General features: G+C 41.1%; 1 protein-coding gene across 1 annotated transcript in view; it reads left to right on the plus strand.

Moving 5' to 3' along the window:
* The window catches only part of camkk1a (calcium/calmodulin-dependent protein kinase kinase 1, alpha a), a 42,849-nt gene that overhangs the window by 15,757 nt on the left and 6,033 nt on the right, over positions 1 to 21,059 (plus strand). The window contains exons 3-13 of the mRNA XM_026372514.1: positions 3,860 to 3,907; positions 5,430 to 5,483; positions 8,755 to 8,806; positions 10,141 to 10,274; positions 12,194 to 12,230; positions 12,627 to 12,648; positions 15,547 to 15,635; positions 17,254 to 17,453; positions 18,659 to 18,712; positions 19,030 to 19,103; positions 20,037 to 20,124. Of these exons, the coding sequence (XP_026228299.1) occupies positions 3,860 to 3,907; positions 5,430 to 5,483; positions 8,755 to 8,806; positions 10,141 to 10,274; positions 12,194 to 12,230; positions 12,627 to 12,648; positions 15,547 to 15,635; positions 17,254 to 17,453; positions 18,659 to 18,712; positions 19,030 to 19,103; positions 20,037 to 20,124 (852 nt within the window). The remainder of the gene's footprint in view (positions 1 to 3,859; positions 3,908 to 5,429; positions 5,484 to 8,754; positions 8,807 to 10,140; positions 10,275 to 12,193; positions 12,231 to 12,626; positions 12,649 to 15,546; positions 15,636 to 17,253; positions 17,454 to 18,658; positions 18,713 to 19,029; positions 19,104 to 20,036; positions 20,125 to 21,059) is intronic.

Below are 21,059 nucleotides of genomic sequence, written 5' to 3' on the forward strand. Positions count from 1 at the left end.
CACGTATCTGGAGAAGTCGCATTATTTGTATGGCATAGAAAACATGCAGTCGGAATATCAAGCAGGAAAATTAGCAGGAGTAGCCTACATGATGTCTTCAGTCTGTGGCTGAGACCTGCATTTCCATTTTCCTCAGACTTTTTCTCAATTCAGAGTGAACATTAAAAATTCATGGCATCTGCCAGCATGCGGAACCCCCCTGAATTTAACAGACTCCTGCCACAGACTCGCAGGCCTGTCATTGTGTCCTTTCCTGTCTGGAAACGGAGTTGCAGCTCTCGCGCTGAACCGTGAAAAAAGGGACTCGTGTTGCTTCTGTTTCCCCTGCTTTCACTGGGTCTCCAGCGTGACACGGTGGAGAGGCGGCGGCGTTTTGGCGCCCGCACAAACATCGCTAATGACTGACATTTCTTAAAGCCTGAGAGGAACGAGGAGCGAGGCTTGTTTGGGTTAGAGCTGATGTCATTTGTGTTTGTCCTTGTGGAATTTCAGTCTGTCCCTCTCTGCAGTCTGTGAGGGTACTTCGAAGTGTCCATATATGTCACTGTGAATCTAATACACATAATATGACAGTACATAACACAGTTGAAGAATGTATAGGAGTGAATTATGGGTTCATATTTCCATAAATACAACAAAATGTCCAACACTGGGGAAGTCCTGTACTGTGTGTATATAAGCTTATATAATAGTTTACCCGCAGCTCTTACTCCTGTTGTTTTCTCTCACTCTCTTTATGTGTTGCATCAAACTCTCCTTCGGGTTTTCACTCCAGGCTTTCTCATCGTCTCTCACACAGTTTTGTACACATGGCATACACATCATTTTTCCCTACTCTGAAAAGCGTGATGAATTTTTTGGGGCTGAGTTGAACACAATAATGTGTCTGTTTTTTTTTTTTTTTTCCCTAAAGGATAACTCCTCCCTTTTCTTCAAGTATCTGGTAAAATAGTTCAGCTCGTATGGATATTAAAAAGCGTTGGTTGCTTTGCTGTTTTCCGCTGAAGCCCCCTGTTATGTTTGGCTGAGCTTTACATTTTTAGCACAGAAATAGAGCAGGGGTCTATACTGGAATCACTTTAGACGATCACATTGACCACTGATGCTTTAAATGTACATATGGCCTCAGTGATTGTTGTTTAGGACTTAAACAAAAGTGAACCTACAGTTTTCTTTGGTGCAAACTAATGGACGATTTATTATTAAGGGACCCACATAACAAAAATCTGTATTCCAATGTGTCCAGATGGGAGCAGAGAGTGGGCACCTAAAGAATAAACACTGTACTGTACTGCTGTACTTTGCAGCTTTCTGCAGATGAGTGTCCCTTCTGCTTGTACCATTATCTTTGTAGGCTCAAAATGATTTAATCTAAAATACTGTATTTGTTTTGGACAATATTGGACAAAACTGGAAAGAACAGTGAACTGGCTGTGCTAACTGTGAGTGTTTGGTTTGCATTATTAAGGTTCAAGTAATTTGGCATTTACAGATCAGTTTGTTTTTTTGTTTTTTGTTTTTGAAAGTTTCTTTTGACTAACTGTAAGTTAAAGTTAGCAGCAGACTCAGGCGGCCCCTTGAGCAATAATTAATGCTACTATCTGTTCATCTTCACAGTACATTAGTACAGTAAATGATGTGATTATCATTATTCTTATCTTGAGTGGTTAATGCTAGACGTACACACAGGACAGAATGTGTATGTGTATGTAACTTTTTTTTTTTTTGCAGAAGCTCCACACTGTATCTTCATGTGGAGAGCTGCTGTCAAAGGCGTCTGTGAGGCAGACACTGGTGTTATCTTTTCAGGCCCATTTAGTCCACTTGTGACAATAAGTTTTAATAATGAGTCTCTTCCATTGATATATGGAGAACATTTTTCCTTGCATTACTGAGACAGACGGGCATAAAAACAAAGGTTTTCACAGAAAAACAAGAAAAGACAAAATAAACAAACGCAGTTGAGGAATTGGAATTTATGTCTGTACCATCTCTATTACATATTCACCAGCAGAGAATGGGTAACAGATGTCGATTCGTCATGTTTTATAGCATTCTTATTTATTTTATTATCATAAGACTAATAACTGAAGGGCTGGGTGGAGTGTCGCTGAGCAGGAAGGAGGAGGGTGGATTGATTTCCCGTCTCGTGGTGCCACTAGCTTGATTCTCAAAAGTTGCACGTAGCTTTAATAATTCACCTATTAAAAAAAAATGAGGCGTGGCTGTCATCATTCCTGTTTTATCTGGTGCTGTTTTGTGGTGCCACATTTCTTCCATTTGCACCAGAACATATAAAACAAAACAGAATGAAGTAACCTCCTCTGCAGTCGTCTGATTTTCTACAGCCATAAAGTTATTCTACCAAAATCAATTTCACAATGACAGGACAGGGAAATAATTTTACACTAACGGGCTTTTAAATAATATTAAACACAAGTTCCTTATTTATTATGGACTTCCTGAGGAGGGCATCTGCATTATTCATCATTAGAATGAAATGCGCAGTCATTGGTTTCGGATAGCACAGAGGCAGTGATCTGTCTGATATGCAGTGATATTGATCAGTTGTTGAGTAATGCATGGGGAGTCTGGGAGGGATGGGCGTGTCGCACACTAAAGGAAGACAGTGCAGCTGCACTGTTAATGTAACGCAACAGCATGACGGTAAAATCCCTGTAAAGAGTGATTGTAGCCCAGGGGAGAATTTGAGTTTAATTTATGTGCCTGCGTGTGTGTGTGTGCAGATGTGTGCAGATGTGGTTAAAGCTGTCTGCGTGGTGGCCCTCTTTATCCATCAGCCCTGACAGAGCTATTAACTGCAGTGCAGTGCCCACTGAGCATGTGCTGGCAAACTGTGAACCCAGTGGAAGTCCTTTCAGGCAATCCCGCCTACTGCTCTTTTCTTCGGATTCTCCTCATTTGCCTTCCCCTTTATCCTTCAGTGCCCTATTTTCTTTACTTTATCTCTCCTCAGCCAATCAAAGTGATTCTTTAGGAGTTGCATGGTTTTGCTTCACCTCATGAAACCCCATATTCTCTTCTGTCTCACCCTTTGTTACAGGCTCTGCCCACAGAGCCTCACACCACCCTAACCCTACAGTACGCAACCCTGCTCACATCTGCTGCTGAACAGCTATTTTCAGTACAAGCTACATAACCAGCGTGTTATAAAACTCTCTGTGTAATGTCTTGTTTTCTAAAATACCTTGCTGAAGTCCTGCCCTTACGCCCTGAGTTGTTTCTGCACTTTCAGTCCTTCCACGGTAGTCTGGTGTGTTTCATCTGTGTTCTCCTACCTCCACACATCCTGTAATGTAAACATGTTCCAGCATCAAGCCTCAGGCGCTGGTCTGGTTGACAGTAAGTCACCCCCTCCCACCCCCACTTGTAATGAGAGAACCACTTCCAATCCATTTTCCCCACGGCTCCATCCCCGTCTCGTCCACACAGACACCTCTCTACATCACTGCTCACTTTCTGCTCATTGACTTTTTCTGCCTGTGCCTTCCCCCTCCTCGACCATCCCCTGTGAAAATTCTCCCCAGCATCAAACTCTCTCTCTCTCTCTCCACCTCTCCTCCCTCCTCTCTGTCCTGCTGTGGTCTGCTCTCCTCTGCTGTGCCCCTGGCTGACTCGGTGCTGTAGCGGTGGTTGCTATGGAACTGCAAATCAGCCATTTAAGCAGTAGCACTCTAATGGATTTGCAGACAGTAAACAGAAACTACAGACTGCATCGTTACCTACATCTCAGAAATACATGACGTTCGACAAACACACTCACGCAAATGGTAACCATGTTTATGTCGATGATGCAGTTCCTTACTGTCCCCACTCTTTCTCCCCCCCCCCCTCACAGGACTGTATCCAGTTGAACCAGTACAAGCTGAAGAGTGAGATTGGAAAGGTGAGTTCATCGATGTTCTGCCGTATGCCTCTGTTCAATTTGAAGTGGTTTTGGAAAATAGCTGCTTCTAAAGGAAGAATGACTCTCTGCTCAGTGGGGCTGGTGAATGAGAGAAAGGGCACTGAAGTCATTCACACCTTTGCACAGCAGAAGTCGTTCCTGACGCCACTGCTTAATGCTACAGGTAAAATATTATCATCGTCATGTAAACAGGAAGCCCTGCTTTTAAAAAGCTCATGTTGGTGCTATATTAAAAGGCATCATAGAAGTCGTTGGGATTCATGTTTTGGGGACAACAAATGTAAATAGTTTTATGGCAATCTGTCCAGTGGAGATCCAACAGATTCACACTGAGAGAGATTCAAAGTGTCTTGAAGGAACGAATCAGCGTTACAGACACACTGAGCTGCACCCCGTGTCGTTATGAAATCTGACAGCACTCCAAATCAGTTCACGTTTTGCATTTCAAAAAGCAGCGCTCTGAACCACAAAAGTGTTGACACTTGACACCTTTAACAGCAGCGGAGACAAACACTGAAATACTCTTTAAGATCAGGAACATGCAGAAATGTTCCTCTTTAGAAAATGTATTTGAAGGACTTGCCCTAGTCCTGAGATATCCAGGCTTTCAGAAGTGGTGTCAAACTGTGTATATTAGACAACATAGAGGTGTTGGAGGATGTTTGGAAGAGTTCAGTCAGTCAGGAGGAAGAAATTGTGAGTAACTTGTGATCAGACAGCTGGCAGTTTGATGTCAAAGGTAATATTAATCCTATATTAAAAGTTGAAGTGCGTGTTTCATCCACTTTCCAAGCAGCTATGTACTTATTTGCACTTGGCAGAGGACACTGAGGGATAAAGGACTATGATGGTAAACACACATCCTGTGGCAATGTGTGTGTGGGAGGACCCATTCTGTGCTGTCAAAAAAATAAAACTGTTTTTGAATGGAAACTGTGCAGTCTTCAAAACATTCTGTCGGCGTGGTACAGCCGTCTGTTTTCAAAGTGATGCTTCAGGAATCCTAGCACCAGTTCTGCTGATCCCCTACTTTGTCTTAATGTGTGTGGAAAGTTTATGACATATTAATTTGCGACACTGTTGAGGAAAACTCTGCTTATAAAATGTTATTTCATCTTTTATATTCTCATAATAGCGTTTTATATGACCTCAATTTTATGCCATATTAGACATTTGTATTTCATAATGCTCGTTTCCAGAAGCCTGCTTTTATGTCCTACTGGCGTTTTCCCAGTAACGCCTTATTTTCTGACACTTACTATTTAATGTCATGTTTCATAATGTGACATTACGCTCCTGCCATAGGGATGTACATGTATTACAAGAACTGGAAACTGTCTTAACAGTTTAATCTGTTGTTTTACTGACTGTAATATAGAATATTTATAGTTTTAAAAAGGTGGAGATGAATGAGAGGATTTGGACATATAAGATGGATTTATTGTTAAATTATGTGTTTGTGACGATGATGATAATAAGTGTCTTTGTTGCCCTACTGCAGGGCTCCTACGGTGTGGTCAAGCTCGCCTACAATGAGGACGATGACAAACATTATGTAAGTCAAAGCCATCACTTTGCAGCGTGACATGCAGTCCCATGCCTCACAGCCCCTGCTCTTACTGTTTTCATCCACTATTGTCTAGACAGAGGAGCTCTACAGGATCACCAGTGCTATTGATTTTTTTTTTTCTTTCAATTTCACCTTCTTGCTTAGCTCTCCATCTCCTAAAATTGCATCAGTTGGCTCAGTTAGAGGAAACTTGGAAATGAAAAAGCCTCCGGGTGCCACTTATGGTGCATCCAAGACTTTATTATGTATCTTCAAAGCAGGTCCGCCGCTGCTTTGTATACGCTGTGACTGCTCTGAGGTCAGTTCACGAGAAAGAACCAGGACAAAAGCAAGCGTGCTGACATAATGTCATTTCAGGTGTTTGCGTGAAGCTGATTTCTTCCTGTAAATGCTCAACAACCTCAGCTCCTCCAAACGTAAGCTTTATGTTTCAACATAACTAAGCTGCTCTGTAGAGTAACAACAACCCGAGTGTTTGGATGAGTCATGTAGACTTAAGCCTCCAACTGTGGATGGATATAAGATCTGCTTTTGAACTGGAGCCTGTGGAAGATCAGTGCTAAACGTGACAGCGCTTTAAAATGTGAGCTAGTAAATGGTGTTAATGCAGAAGGGCAAACAAGAACAGGCCTATAAGATGACTGAAATGTTAGAGCCATGGAGCGCTTATAATAACTCTCCATCTGGAGAGGAGTAATGACAAGCAGCTCTAAACAGTATCACCCTGCACAGCTGGTCAGACGTTCAATTTGTTGCCTAATATTCATCTTACTATTTGGATGCTCGGTGGAAAAGTGTATCCATTTTATTTAGCTTATATTTGGAAATTGTGGTTGAACTTTTGCTACATTTGGAAAGAATCCCACCACTGCATGCTCCTTCCCGTTACTGGCGTGTGGTCCATATATACTGTTGTATATCTAGCCCTTCCCACAGTAGGACAGATTTTACCATAACTTTGTCAGCAAAACATATGAATGGTGCATAAGCACATTTTGTTGGAGGCTGTGTTGCAGGGAGCAAATGAGGCCTCAGAGTTTTTCTCTTAGTCAGAATCTTTTTTTTTTTTTTTTTTCATTCCTGTCTTCCCATCTGTCTCCCTTAATTTCTGCATCTCCATAAGTTTAGTAAGCTTTCATTGCTGCTGTGCACGTAAGCTGTTCGAGTAAGCTGAATGACTTACTGTATTTTAGTTCTCAGCCTTGACATCAACACAGGAGGTAAAAGACTGTTGAGGAAGAAGCAGTGGTCAGTTTTAAGATGAATGAGAATGGCACAGATATCGACTCAACGAGCTCAGAATAAAAATAAAATGATGACTAATTCCTGCCAGTGTTGCGTATTAACACAAAAACCTTTTCCAAGTGAGTGTTGGAAACCAAAGTTTGTCAGCAGATTAGTAAAGGTCCTTGAATCGTGCGTATGTTGCAGCGTTTTCTGTTGTATAATTATCGCGCTCACAACTTGACTGGCAGGTGTCCAGTTCAGATGATGCCACTTACCCTCCTCAGGGGGCTAAAAGTAAACCTAATTCACGCAGCGCTCGCTCGACTCAGCTCAGATTGGAGGAGAGGCGAATTTAAAGAGCTAATTATTGGCGCACGCTTGCGTCGCCGAAGCAGGAGCAGAGACTTGAAGTTGCTTTCATTTGCTTAATGACTGCCTGTCTCTCCAGATCACTTACAAGAGAAAACTGGGGATGCCGAAGCCCAGTGTGCACACGCACGCACGCAGACACACACATGCAACAGCTTCACATGGTGGGAGTATTCTGGAAGATAGTTTTTGTAAAATGGACATTAAAAGAAGAATCTGAAACTGCCATTATGTCATCACGTCGTTATACTGCATTTACTTTCAATACTCACCTAAAATATTCCCGCACTGGATTTATAGTAAATCCAGCTCCAGCGGTTCACTGGAAGCAGTGCAGCTCGCACTCCAGTGCCGCTGTTGGTGATTTCATCTCGCTGACACCAGCCTCACTGTTTACCATCCGCTACCCTACAGCCGCAGGGCTCATTTCCTGCTGATGCCGCTTCTCATTCAAAGTGTTCAGTAGGTGAGAAGGTGCGAAGCAATCACGGGAATCGGGATGTATTTATCACAGAGGTGTCAGCAAAACAAGACAGGATGATTTTCAGCTTTTCAAAATCATTTTTTTATGCGGATGAGTTTTGAATTCTGCTCAACGAATGTTTGTAGCACTGTCTTGACTAGATCAACACAACGCAGTCCAACGTGGCATTTCCAATGTCATATTTAGTAAAATTCATTTCCAGTGGGTAAAACTGTGATGACGCACACACACCAACCTCCACAGTTTGAATTTAGCTTTTGGGAAAGAAGCTACTTACTGTGGAGCCCCACCATCAATCCCTGATTCTGTTATGAGCTCTGCCCATGATTAATGTGTGTGTCAAGAGCCTGTGTGGAGACGAGCACAGTGTAACACAATAGTAATTCACAGTGTTCCTAGATGAGTTTTAACTATTTAATGAATCTGTGCTTGAGAGATGCTTTCTTTCCCAACATTAAGTACCCTCCCACAAGACTGCACACACACACACACACACACACACACACACACATACACACACACAGGCAGCACACCATGGAAACTGTGTACAGGGGAGGATCTGCCTTCTTGCCAAACCTGCACTCTTTTCAGTCATAGCCATGGCGACCGCAGTTTTTAAAAGAAACTACAGAGAGCGCTTGTGGTGTTGCAGTAGTAGAAAATGTTCCACCTTGCCATGAATTAGTGAAATCACACACTCACTCTGACGCACCGGTGCAAGAATTTTAGAGAGACGCCTGTATGTTATTTATTTGCTCTTCTTCATTGCATAACCAATTCCTTGTAATGAGACGCCGTCGTTACTTGCAGTTCGTTCACTCTGTCTTTCTCTTTCAGCCTGTTTTATTTTTCTCTCTCTCTCTATTTCTCTCTCTCTCACACACACACACAGACACAGAGCTGTTCTTAAGAAACAAATAGAGGCTCTTTTTTATGAAAAATGATGTTGCCTCAGCTCAGATGTATCTATTCAGAAACTCCCTTGGCCTTTTACAAAGGATAACAAGAAGAAGACAAATCCACTGACACTAAAACCGTCATGTTTCTTATTTGGATGTATGTACATGTTAAGACACAGCCAAAGGTTATATCTGCATTTGTTAAGCCACTAAGGTTTTTTATACATTTACAGCTATCTGCTGGTACATCTGTCTAAATCAGTTTTCACTTTCCTAGGCCATGAAGGTGGTGTCCAAGAAGAAGTTAATGAAGCAGTGTGGTTTTCCACGTAAGTGCTATTCTATTCTATTCTATTCTAACAGCAGAAATTCAGAACTGAACTTTGCCTCACAGTCATGATTCGATCTTAAGCCCTAATGTCTTCAGTGCGCATAAGTCTGAATTTACATAACCATTATGCCGCATAGCCTATGGAGGAGTGTCACATTAGGTTGTATGCCATTGAAAAGCATTTGTCAGTCAGATGTCTGGCAATCAGCCACATTGAGATGTGTGAAGAAGCACGAAACGGCTAACAGGGTTCCAGAGAACAGACATTATGTGCATCAGACTGCAGGTGATTTACTGTGTAAAGTAGAGCAGTTACAAAACCGTCCAACAGGATGGACAAATAGAGAATGTAGGAGGCTGAGCAGTACTGCTGCTTCTGTAACAAGGTTTGTTACTGTAAGTGAAAGTTTATTTTTTCTTCAAGTGTTATTGTCCTTCCCTTTCTTTTTTTGTTTTAGCTTTTTCGTGTTTTGAATGTTTCCGTATTGATATAATTTCTGATCACAAGTAGTGTTGGACGCCAACAGGAAAAAAAGGTACAGCATGTGGTCAGTAAGAAGGATGTTAGTTTTGGATTCTGGATTCATAAACATCTGAAATCCAGACGCTGAGTCAACATAATTAAATATAGATGCACAAACGAAATCAAACCACAGCTGTAGGACTTTTCGTGATTTTAAAATCACATGAAAATGCATCATGTTACAAAGAAAAGATGCTGTATTAACAAGATAAGTTGGTTTTGTGAAATAATTAGCATGTATTGTAATAATTGTCTTGGGATTAAGATGATGTAATATTAAATTTCCTAAAATTAGGAATTCTCACAATAGGAGCTTTAAATTGGTCCAAAAAAGCAGCAGAGGCAGAGATATCCCAAGTTTTAGTCTCCAAGTATGGGTTAATTTCTATTAACATTACCCATGATGCAAACAGAGGTGTCTCTTCCATATCCAGTTCTCTCAAATCACTCAAACTCAGGAAAGCTCCCTCCAGAGTCAGATTGTGTTGATGTCTTCCCATTAATCCTCAGTTTCTCAGGTGCTCATCTGAAATGGGTTTCAAATTAATTTTCTTTTTTCCTTGAGGCTGAGAATAATCATTTTTAACTGGGTAATGTTAGCTCATGTCAGAGCAGTGTGTCTGACACTGCATCTTAGGTAAAAAAAAAAAAAATCAATATTGTAGCAGAAGGAAACAAATGAACAAAATTGTATTCATGTAGTTGTTGCTCACACTTTAACACAGTGGAATATCTTTCTGACTGTGTTAGAGTAAAAAAGAGAAACGTCTGTATCTAAAGTTGTAAGTGGTTTGTGTTTTGGTCTGCAGGTCGCCCACCTCCAAGAGGACCGAAGGCAGCCCAAGGAGAGCAGCCTAAAATCTTGGGACCTTTGGAGAGGGTCTACCAAGAAATTGCTATCCTTAAGAAACTGGACCATATCAACATTGTCAAGCTGGTGGAGGTGAGAGCGTCGCAGTGAATTGTTGCTGTATTTGAGAACTTACTGTACCAACAGTTATATTCCTTTCAGGCTTACAGTAGGATTTAATATATATAAAATAGTATATTAGTCAAATAAGGTAAGATACACAAAATAACATCAAAAGGACATTGTATGACTAGAGAAAGACACAAAGTGACCACAAGGGGTACAGCTACAACTGCCAAGAGTAACAAAACCACTGCAAAGAGATGCAAAACAACATCAAACTGGTGCAAAACAACCCAAAAGATACGTATAACCACCACAAAGAGGAGCAAAACAACTGCAAAGAGATGCAAAATGGCAGCAAAACAGACTGGGGAAAGCTGAGAAATATGAGATAGTTTTACCCTCCAGCACATCTATCACACAGATAGATTCATAACAGCCAAAGCTCGAAAACTGAACTGGGAAATTTCAGCGATGGATGGACGCTTAGCTTCTACAGAGGCTGTTACCTCTGAAATATGATAGCAGATTTTCAAGACATGAGTCAAGATGCCTGCCCGCCGCTCCCTTGCGATATCATCAGAGTGTTTTTCAATCTTGGCCAGATGGCGCGGGGCACCGTCGCTGTGGTCGGGACTTAAGCTCAGGGAGTCAGTCAGTAGGAAAGCTGTCTGGCTCGCTTGAATGTAGAGTGTGCCAGAAATATAGAGTTTTTAAATAAAAGTTGAGCACTTGTGCTCCTATGTGCTCACTGCAGCAGAGGAGACACACACACACACACACACTGCTCTTTTCCCTTTTCCGTCAACTCCCACTCTCATAATGGGCATATGTGTGCAATGGGGGGGAACCTGCTCTCCATCTCCATCTCTCTCTGTTCATCCATTTAAATGGGCTGTGCTCAGGTCAGGATCACATTCATTGTGGGTATCCAACTGATTCCTATGAGGCTGCTGTCCAGTTCATCTAATTATGAAGAGACTTTTTCTGTCGTTTGGAAACATTAAAGCCCACGCCGAGTGGAACAGATTAAAACTGATGAAAGTGATATGGTCGTTTGTCACAGATGGTTGGCAGGCAACAGTAAAAGCGACCCCACACTCGCCAAGGCGTGCAGTTGTTATGTGAGCAGACGCTTTTATTAAAATCCAAGCTCAATTTATGTGATTTCTCCTTAAGTCAAGATTCGCTTTTAATGCAAGCTGTATTAGTCCCTACATCAGTCATCATCTACAAATAAAATGGCTGGGCTGCTAATGGTTTGCACTTTTCATTTACTGTTTGTAGCTTGTTGTTAGAACAGGGAGAAAAACGGTGTGCAATGCTGAAAGGACAGTATTTATTTAAGCAAACAAGTCTAAGACAGGTTGAGGAACTATTCACCTAATCACTCCTTCAGGCTCTGACAAAACTGATGTCACTGAACAGCTCTCCTGTGTCTGGAGAGGCGATTTCCTGGCCTTGTTTTTCCTCTTCTCTGTGTCCTTGGCAGATGTTTCTCTGCTTCACCGTTATTAATTTGAATTCACCACGATTCTCTGGATGGATTGCGTGTCCCACGGTTTGTGGGAGCTGTGAGCTGTTGCACGGTCCCACGCTTTGCAGAAGCAAAATAGCAGTTCTGTGGGAACAAATGTTTTTAGTCTGGATTATTGACAAGGCAAGATGGCCAAAGCCCAATGCTCCAGAATCCTAGGCTCCACAAAAGCCTCATTCCAACGTGTACTCCGCTAATTTAGCAGCACGCTCCTGGAACATTGACTCATAACTCATCACAGATTAGTTAAATAATTAAATGATCCAAACGTATGTAGCATCCATTCCTCTGTGCTGTATTTTAGTCCCTAATGCAAGTGTTTTAAACTCTCCTGAACTATCATATACTCTGTCAGTTTTATATGGTTCTCTTCCATGTGTAGTGAATCATGATGATGACGTTAATGTTGCAGGTGCTGGATGATCCTGCAGAGGACAACCTTCACATGGGTAGGCACACTGTATATTCTTTGTCCAATTCTTTCACCCTGTCTTCGCCTTCTCTCTTGCTTTTGGCACCTAACACACGCAGCTTGCCACCAACAAGCGTAGGTATAACTTATTCATGATTCAGATCATCTTTGGCATCACCTCGGGGCTCTCGCATTATGCAGAAATCTTCCATCAGCAGTGCCAGGTCACACTTAGGACACCTATTCATGTGAAACATCAACTCTTTATGCGCTTAATGCGGCACATTCAGCTAATTTAATGCTCTTGACTATGAATAATGTGATGCTGGGGTATTTGCCACAGCGGCAGCAGTGGTCAAGCCAGCGAGATGAATGAATGAACAGTTTGCTCTCATGTGTTCTCATTTCCTGTCCCTCTCTTTTTCCCTGACAGTCTTTGAGCTGATGCGTAAGGGGTGAGTACAGAGAATGTTTTTTTTTTGTTTTTTTAAATAATTTAAGGCTCGTCCCCTCTGTTCCTCTACCTTCACCGTCTCATTTCTTCATCCCTCCATCCCCTTGGTCTCTGCAGTGTTCTCCTTCATTACTCCAAGCTGACACAGTCTGGGTGTTTGTTCCATTCCAGGCTTCAAAGGGATTCATAATGTTCTTAGGTTTTCACAGTTATTACCAGCGGTAGTCAGCCCTGTAAGTGTTTCACATCCTGATGCATGAGCTGTTCCATCCCACAACACTAGAAATTTGTGATGATCTATAACCTGAGACCTTTGGTTATTCTAAGCAAACGAAGGTGGGAGGGCAGAGTCAGTATTATTTCACATACAGTATATGCTTTAAGAAGTTATGTTGTAATATTCTGTAATAGTCAGACACTGTGAGTACTAATTGCTGTTTGTTACCTTATTTATAATAAGAGAAACTGTTCTCTCATAACACAGCTGCTGATATCAATCATAAAAATAATAACCTGTTCACACCTTTTTTAATACATGGCGTGCAAATTAAAGTGGTAGTACCACTACAGCACAGCTTCCATATAAATTGCCAGGGCAACAACTAATTACACCATCTCTAATACACAGTACTATATTTGTATTGTTGCAAAGGTAGGATATTGGTTACTAGTATTAGTATTACTAGTATTAGTGCTCTCTCTATTTATTGCTACTGCAGTTCAGTGCCTGGAAATTATTGATGTCAGTCGAGCCACAGACAATTTTGATGAATGTTTAATCGTTGAAGCAATTTCCCATGCAAATATTTCAAACAGTAGTTGATTTCAGTTTGAGAAATTTGAGAATATGCTTCCTTGGTTCAGTTATGTCTGAATGTAAATCAAGCCATTTGAGAAGGATTAACAGGGAGGTTTGCTTTTGTTAGCATCAGCTTAATATTCACAACAACTGTTAGACAATTGCTGCCAGTTTATTTTCTGTCAATCAAGTAATCCGCACATAGAGTTAATCTACCAGTTATTTCTGCTTTATTATACTGGTTGGTGTCCAGATATTTGTACGTAAACCAACTTAAACTCATAAAACGTGAAGCAGCATTTTTCAAGCAGTCTTTTAGGTTGAATGATTATTTGGATTTGGGAAATCTCAGTAATATAAAGTACATCTAACTCTGTAGTTTAGTAGAATCTATATGAAAAAAAAGAACAAAGCAGATTATCAATGATTCTATATTCTAAATGTGTTTTATGAACTGAGTAATTCCTGTTACTCACGTGTTTATAGTCTTTAAAATATTGAACGTTAACGTTCTTACAGTTGCTTTCAGTTGTGCTACAGCATTTTTAAGAATAAATACAGTTCACATAAAAATATTCATGGGACAGAAAAATGTAATTTGATTTATAAATGCCCCAAGATGCAATAGCCCACATAATGGAACATTAAAGTAAAAGTGCATTACACAGCCATGTTTGATTATGTAAGTTAGATTTTAGTTTTAGCCTCAGTGTCTTGGAAGTCTGTGGAAATCTGACAGAAGCAAAGATATTGGAGCTATCAGCTATTGAATTCATACTCTCTTAGTCAGTCCGAACATAAATGTACATGATTGCAAACAACAAACAAACGTAATCATTTAAGCGCTGCTTTAGTTTTTCACTTGAACATATGAGGATTGCCAAAATATAGTAGACACTGCAGTGCCAATAATCAGAAGGCTCCAAAAACACGTCGATTGCACCAATGCCACAAGCTTTTAGCTGGAAGATGCTGCAGTAGTTCACTGCTATGGTCTGAGTAGTGGCCTGGAAGCTATAAAGACCTAAAACAAGTGGCTGTGTGTGAGTCAAGCTGTAGCAAGCCAAGGACATGGACTGCTAAAGGAGAGGTACCTGGTCCTTCCTGTCTAATGAATACAACCCCTCAGTACCTTTAATTAACTGAAAGCTCGTTTATTACAGTAGCTGGATCACACTAAGGTGGTTTTAACTTTAGAACTTAATGTCACAGTATCTGCTCTGTGTGCGACTGATCCACAGCTTCAGTCGGGACTGTTGTTACGTCTGCAGTTTGGCTAAGACTCCAATAAAAATGGTGCGAAAAGAGTTCTTACATGCCTGACATTCCTGGGAGACTGTCTGTAAATCTTGGGAGACTGACTCCAACAGAGAATCCACACTTTCATCAACAGGTTGCCATAGCAGCTATTGATTAAACCATCTCATTGAATTATTTTTATCGCAACTTTTTAGCAGAGTTTCAAAAACACAGCAACACGTTGTAGTCCCTTGTATCTTAATTAGTGAAAAATATCATTTATTTCTGCTACAAATCTACTTTAATCTAATTTTAAAAGTAGGTAGTAGGAACTACACAAGTAAAGTAAAGAGCAAAGTGTGGGAAAGTAGCACAAAGGGGCCCAACAATATGCTTTTGCCCCAGGGCCCCCCTAGGAGGTTGATCTGGCCCTGGTTGAAGCAGATCCAGCTTGTTCAGCACACACTGTTCTCATGACATCCTCTAAATGTTGCAGCTTGCCTAAATTCATACTGTGCATAGGTAAAGGTGCACTTACTTGGGAAGACAGTGTAACTGAATTAAGCATAATTAAACCAGGGGACTGAGCTACAGACTCACTAAGTGTTAATAGTGATGCATAATGAAAGATGGCATTTAGTGTAGCAGTCAATTCATGTGCAGTACACGATGAACTACAAATGGTATTTGCTGTAAGATTTAGATGTTGTTTAGATGTGTATCTCGTTTCATAGTCTTCACATTTGGAGTTTAATTCCAGTGCTAACAGTGAAACAGTGGTTCACACAATCTGTGGATTTGTCTGCTGTCTGTGTCTCTGCCTGTTTTCTACACTGCCCGTCTGCCTGCATCACTTTACAGTCCGGTGATGGAAGTGCCTACAGACAGCCCTTTGTCAGAGGAGCAGGCGAGGTTATACTTCAGAGACGTCATCCTGGGCATAGAATACTGTAAGTAACCTGCTCATGGAGGCAGCATTAATGGGTTTTTGAGATATTTTGTTATGGCCAGCAAAATGATAGTGTTTTCCTTTCTAGCTTATGGAACAAAGAGTCTATGCCCCCTGGGGTGTGGCTTGTTCTCAAGCTCTGTCCTCATTTTCTGTGCTGGATCCCTTTCGCCAGGCTCTAGCCTAATGATTAGTGATTAATCCTGCCTTTTCCAGGGCTATGAGGCCCATCGTGAACATAAGACCAATGACGCAGTAATCACTTCCTAGATTTTTTGATATACATATATATATATTTTCTTTGGATTACAAAGTGATTACGCTTTGTGATTCATAGGTCATGGCTGAGGCTTGGCTACACTTCCTGCTGAAGGGCACTTCAGTAGGGCAGCTGAACTACGTTTGTCTGATTGAAAAGCGATTTTCAAACCACTTAGCTTTTATTTCTGACCCTCTTGAAAAATGCAGCCATGGACTCTGCATGAGGAGTACATTCATATGAACAGTGCAATATGGATGCACAGTTTTAAAGACAGTTAAGTCAGTCACAAGCTATGGAACCTTTAAAGTCCCACATAGAAAGAATTGTGTGGTAAAAAGTATAAATCATTATTTTCATTATTACGATAATAATTATTATTCTACATTAATAATCAGAACAATAATGGTTTTCATATTATGAAATGCCATTTTATCTTTTATATTCATAAAAACTGATGTTTTATTTTATGACTTCTTCGTTTCATTTCACATATTGTTGAGTTTTAATTTCTTAAATTATTACACATATACTGTAGTTTACATTATGTATTTATATGACTATTTATTTGAAAACTGTGTATTTAATCATTTATTATTTATCATTTATTATTAAACATTTAGATGATACAGTACAAACCTCTATATAGTCATTGTATGACTTTCTCTTGATTAACTTCTAAATTATCCTGAATACTAAATATGTGCAGTCATTCTATACTGTAGCTCATTGGCTTGTTTTTAATTTGAGTATTATTAGAGCTAACATTAATTGCTAGGGTCTCTGAAAAGTCAAGTGCTTTGCGTTTTAATGAGACTTCGTCAGACAAGAAGGCACCACTTATCCAATCAGTGAAGTGTTCGGGGCTTAAACTGCAGACAGCTGTTAAGTGGAATGACTTAGAGATGTACTTAACGTGCAGTTTTAGATTAACTTAGGTTCACAGTGTTCACGTCATTTTTACACTGCAGCAGTCAGACCGAGGTCAAAGCAATGATTTCTGAACTGCCACAATCCCGATTTCTGTCTCATACGTGTTATTTAGAAAAATTGGAGCTCTCTCTGTATCTTACCAGAGAAAACGGTGTTCTGCTGTCTTCACTTTATGGATTTGAATGCATATTAAAAATGTGGACACAAGATGATGGTTGGTCTGCTACAGTGGTTAAAAATCAAAAGGACTTTTTCTTGAGTATTTCTCTCTTGTGGTAATTTAGCGTTATAATCCACTTCACTTAGTCTTTAAATAACAGCTGCAGTTAAGTGTGCAAAGGGTTAACAAAATGATCCAGATATTGTTTGTCTACTTTTATTGTAGTAGCTCTAAAACAAAAAATGACTTCCTCTTCTGTATCCTCAGTGCACTACCAAAAGATTGTGCACCGGGACATCAAGCCTTCTAACTTGTTACTGGGCGACGACGGCCACCTGAAGATAGCAGACTTTGGAGTCAGTAACCAGTTTGAGGGCAACGATGCTTTGCTCTCCAGCACAGCCGGCACGCCCGCCTTCATGGCACCGGAGACGCTGTCAGATAAGCGCAAGAGTTTCAGTGGAAAAGTAAGTTAACGCTACACTCTTCACAGAAAAGTGAAGAGCTGTGTGTGTGTGTGTGTGTGTGTGTGTGTGTGTGTGTGTGTGTGTGTGTGTGTGTGTGTGTGTGTGCCTGACGTGGTCACAGCAGCTGCAGGTTCAAGCCTAAGCCTTAACCTCATCATTTGACAAGGAGAACCAATAAACCAAGATGAGTTTTTAGACCTTCGCTGGCCTGTTAATCCAAAGAGCAAATTGCCATGGTCCATCTTTTCCCCTGCGTTTAGCTGGTTTTAATAACCAGGACACGGTAAACAGAGGTGGAATCGATTTGGGAATGTTTCACATCATTACTGACCGCAGTTTGCTCTCAAATAATGATTGTCTAATTATTTGCAAACCAACTTATCGCCAAGTTTGAACTGCACTGTAGTTTTAGTATGAGTGACCTGTTGAGGCTTTTGAAGCCACCATTCCTGCTGATATATGAATAATTAGCAACAAAGAACCCCCCCCCCCCCCCGCCTTTTCCAACGTCAACCCTGACATATTCATAGCCAACTCTGTCTGTACTGGTCATGTTCCTTTCTCAAGTGTTAATCACCAAAGGCAGGGTGATGGATTTGCTCAAGGAAGGACATTGCGTGTGCATAAAGAGAGGCCAGAATAGAATATTTGATTGCAGGCAAAAAGCAATGAGGATGTAAGAGCCATTCAAGTGCCTCACTCTGCTGTTTTCTCGAGCTTTCGTGAAAGACGTAGTCTTTGCATCCTTTTTTCCTCTGATTCTCTGAGCCTTGAGTTCGTTCTCGTCTAAGTTATTCAAGCCCCCTCTCCAGAGAGCCACATGACTATTATTCATCAACATTTGGGATTTTGGTGTGGTGAAATATTTAATATCTGACACTTGTATAGCACTTAAACCCTCAGTTGTCGGTCCCCGGTAGCACAGCATGCCATTAGAAGATGGTAGTCATATAGCAGTAGGGACAGAGAGACTGAAAGGAAGACAAACAGCCTGACGGATAGTTGAAATGCCTCTGCTATCTTATCACACACATTCTCTGAGGTATTGAGATGGTAGACGTTCCTAAAAAAATAAAAACAGCTTGCAAGGTCTCATAAATCGCAGTGTGTCATCTGGATTGATTTTGGTCACCGTGTTTGTTAATATCTAATTGTCTGTTTGCTATTGTGCTGCGTTTAACATCACTGCGGCCACTTTCTTACAGGCACTGGACGTGTGGGCCATGGGAGTTACGCTCTACTGTTTTGTCTTTGGGAAGGCAAGTCTGCACGTTTTCTGTCTCTCAGACACTTTCAGCCAAACCTTGTCCACAAAAGGTAGAAGCAAAGGGAGGAATAAGTGTTTGTTTCCTTGACTCCCGTGCTTGTTAACAGCACCCACTGGCACTTGTGCTGGAACATCACTATCTATTACCACTTTTTCTTTTTTTTTGTTGTGCTTGATGCTGCAGCCATCTAGTGGCATCATTCATTTTAATGAGAAAATGTTTTTATTTTACTTGGTTGTCTTCTGGGATACAGATTGTCTCTGGTGCAGTAGTACTTAAACACTCTCTTTCCCCTGCTCCACCTGCAGTGCCCCTTTATCGATGAGTACATATTGGCTTTACACAACAAGATAAGGACCAGGCCTGTGGAGTTTCCCGAAACGTAAGTCCTTCCTTCCCTTTTCCTCCACTTTATTAAAAGAGACCGCAGTGAAGCTGCAGCCACCTCCTGTCAACAGCTGTAGCTGCTACCTTCTCAGCCACACCGCAGTCAAAAAAAACATTTTATGTTCGTTTCCAGCCACAAATTGCACCCACAAAATTACAAACAGTTTGCTGCAGCAATCAGTGGCGGGTATCGCCGAGGAAATGTCACCTGCATGTGATCACACAAAGCACCAAAAACGGAAACAAAGAGGCATCAGCAGCCTGGACACATATGAGCTGCTGTGCTTCTATTATCTTCCTTTTTTGCTGAAAATTTACAGGAAAAACCGGGAGAGCTTTTTTGGGTGAATAATGCTGAAATGAAAAGGAAAGAACAGGAGATTTAAAAAAAAAAAAAAAAAAAGCCAGGAAGAGGCTGAAGGAATACACAGATAAAGTATAAACACGGGCAGTGTGAAGGGGCTCTGAGTGGCAGTTGTAGTAGCCTGTGTATCAGTGCAGGGTGTCATGTTGATAATGATAAGTGTCTTCCCCCAGCGGGCTCGAGAGACTCTGCAGCTGTGCAGGAAGCCTGTTCATTAGACAAGACCTGTTGTCGGCTAGGATGGGGCCGCTACACTGTTGGTGGAGTGGATTTAACACTGCCACGGTCGTCATCATCATCATAATGACCTGTGCTGCAATCATCCGTTAGTTTCTCATTGTACTTCTCTTTTCTGTCAGTGAAATGCGGCACTGACATTACTCACTGCTTTAAACATTTGACTTACAGTAAGTCGAAATGTCTGGTTACCAACATTACCCCCAGAAGCACTGTCACAACTCGGCAGCCCCTTCATCAATGACATCGTCTGTTTGTACAATTGATCCATTATTTTTTCCTACAATATGTTCTGTATCCTTATTTTTTTCCATTTATTCAATGCAGACCTAATATCGGTGAAGAGCTGCGGACTCTGATCCTGCGGATGCTGGATAAAGACCCAGACACAAGGATCACAATCCCTGAAATCAAGGTACGGTCGACAATAAAGAAGATGTTAGAGACCATAGTGTTAGTCACTGATTGCTCAGGGTATGGACAGCTAACATGAACATGATCACAACAAAATTAGTTCAGTGAATGGTAAAAAAAACTGTGCAGTGCAGTGCATAGAGTAGGGTTCATTAGATGTGCTGTGTTGTCCCAGAACATGATGAAATCCCAATGAAGAACAGGTGTGAGACCGAGCAAGTCAGTATCAGAGAGGCACAGAGGTCCAGCACTGGCCAAGGACAGATGACATTACCGCTACCCACCGTGTTTCTATGACACAATCTAATCATGTGGCAGTGAGTCATTTTCTCACCAGGGACTGTTTTTGTGTTTATGGAACAAGAGATAATTAGGCTTCCTGGCGTCATGCATGTCCTTGTGCGGAAAAAAAACAAAACATACACAGACACATTTGTAATTGACCCAAGTTGCACGAAGCAGCTCGGAAAGAGCCATAAAAATGAATTGTTGTTTCACTAATAGGTGTGTGTGTGTGTGTGTGTGTGGTGTCTTCCTGGAATAAAGTGATTTCTTAAGTGGATAATGTCAGAAGCAACAGCATGATTTCTGATCTTAATAACTGATGATTCAACATGTGATGTGTTTTTGAGCCAGAGTCTCTAATGCAAGACTTTTTTTTTCTGTGATCTTGGAAGTCCTGGATGTCCAAGCCTACCAATGTACGTGTGTGTGACCTTAGCCTTTGACCTCTAACCACCAAAAACAAATCACTTCATTCTTGACTTTAATTTTGTGCCAAATTTGAAGAAATGTTTTTGAGATATTGTGTTTAAAATAGAGGGACGGATGAACAGACAATCCAAGCACATAATCACTCTGGCCGCGGCTATCGCCAGTGTGGAGGCATGAAAGCTGGATCCAGTGCTCTGAAACTGCCGTATGTCGTATCTATGT

This window comes from Anabas testudineus, chromosome 14, assembly GCF_900324465.2.
Source record: "Anabas testudineus chromosome 14, fAnaTes1.2, whole genome shotgun sequence".
NCBI lineage: Eukaryota > Metazoa > Chordata > Actinopteri > Anabantiformes > Anabantidae > Anabas > Anabas testudineus.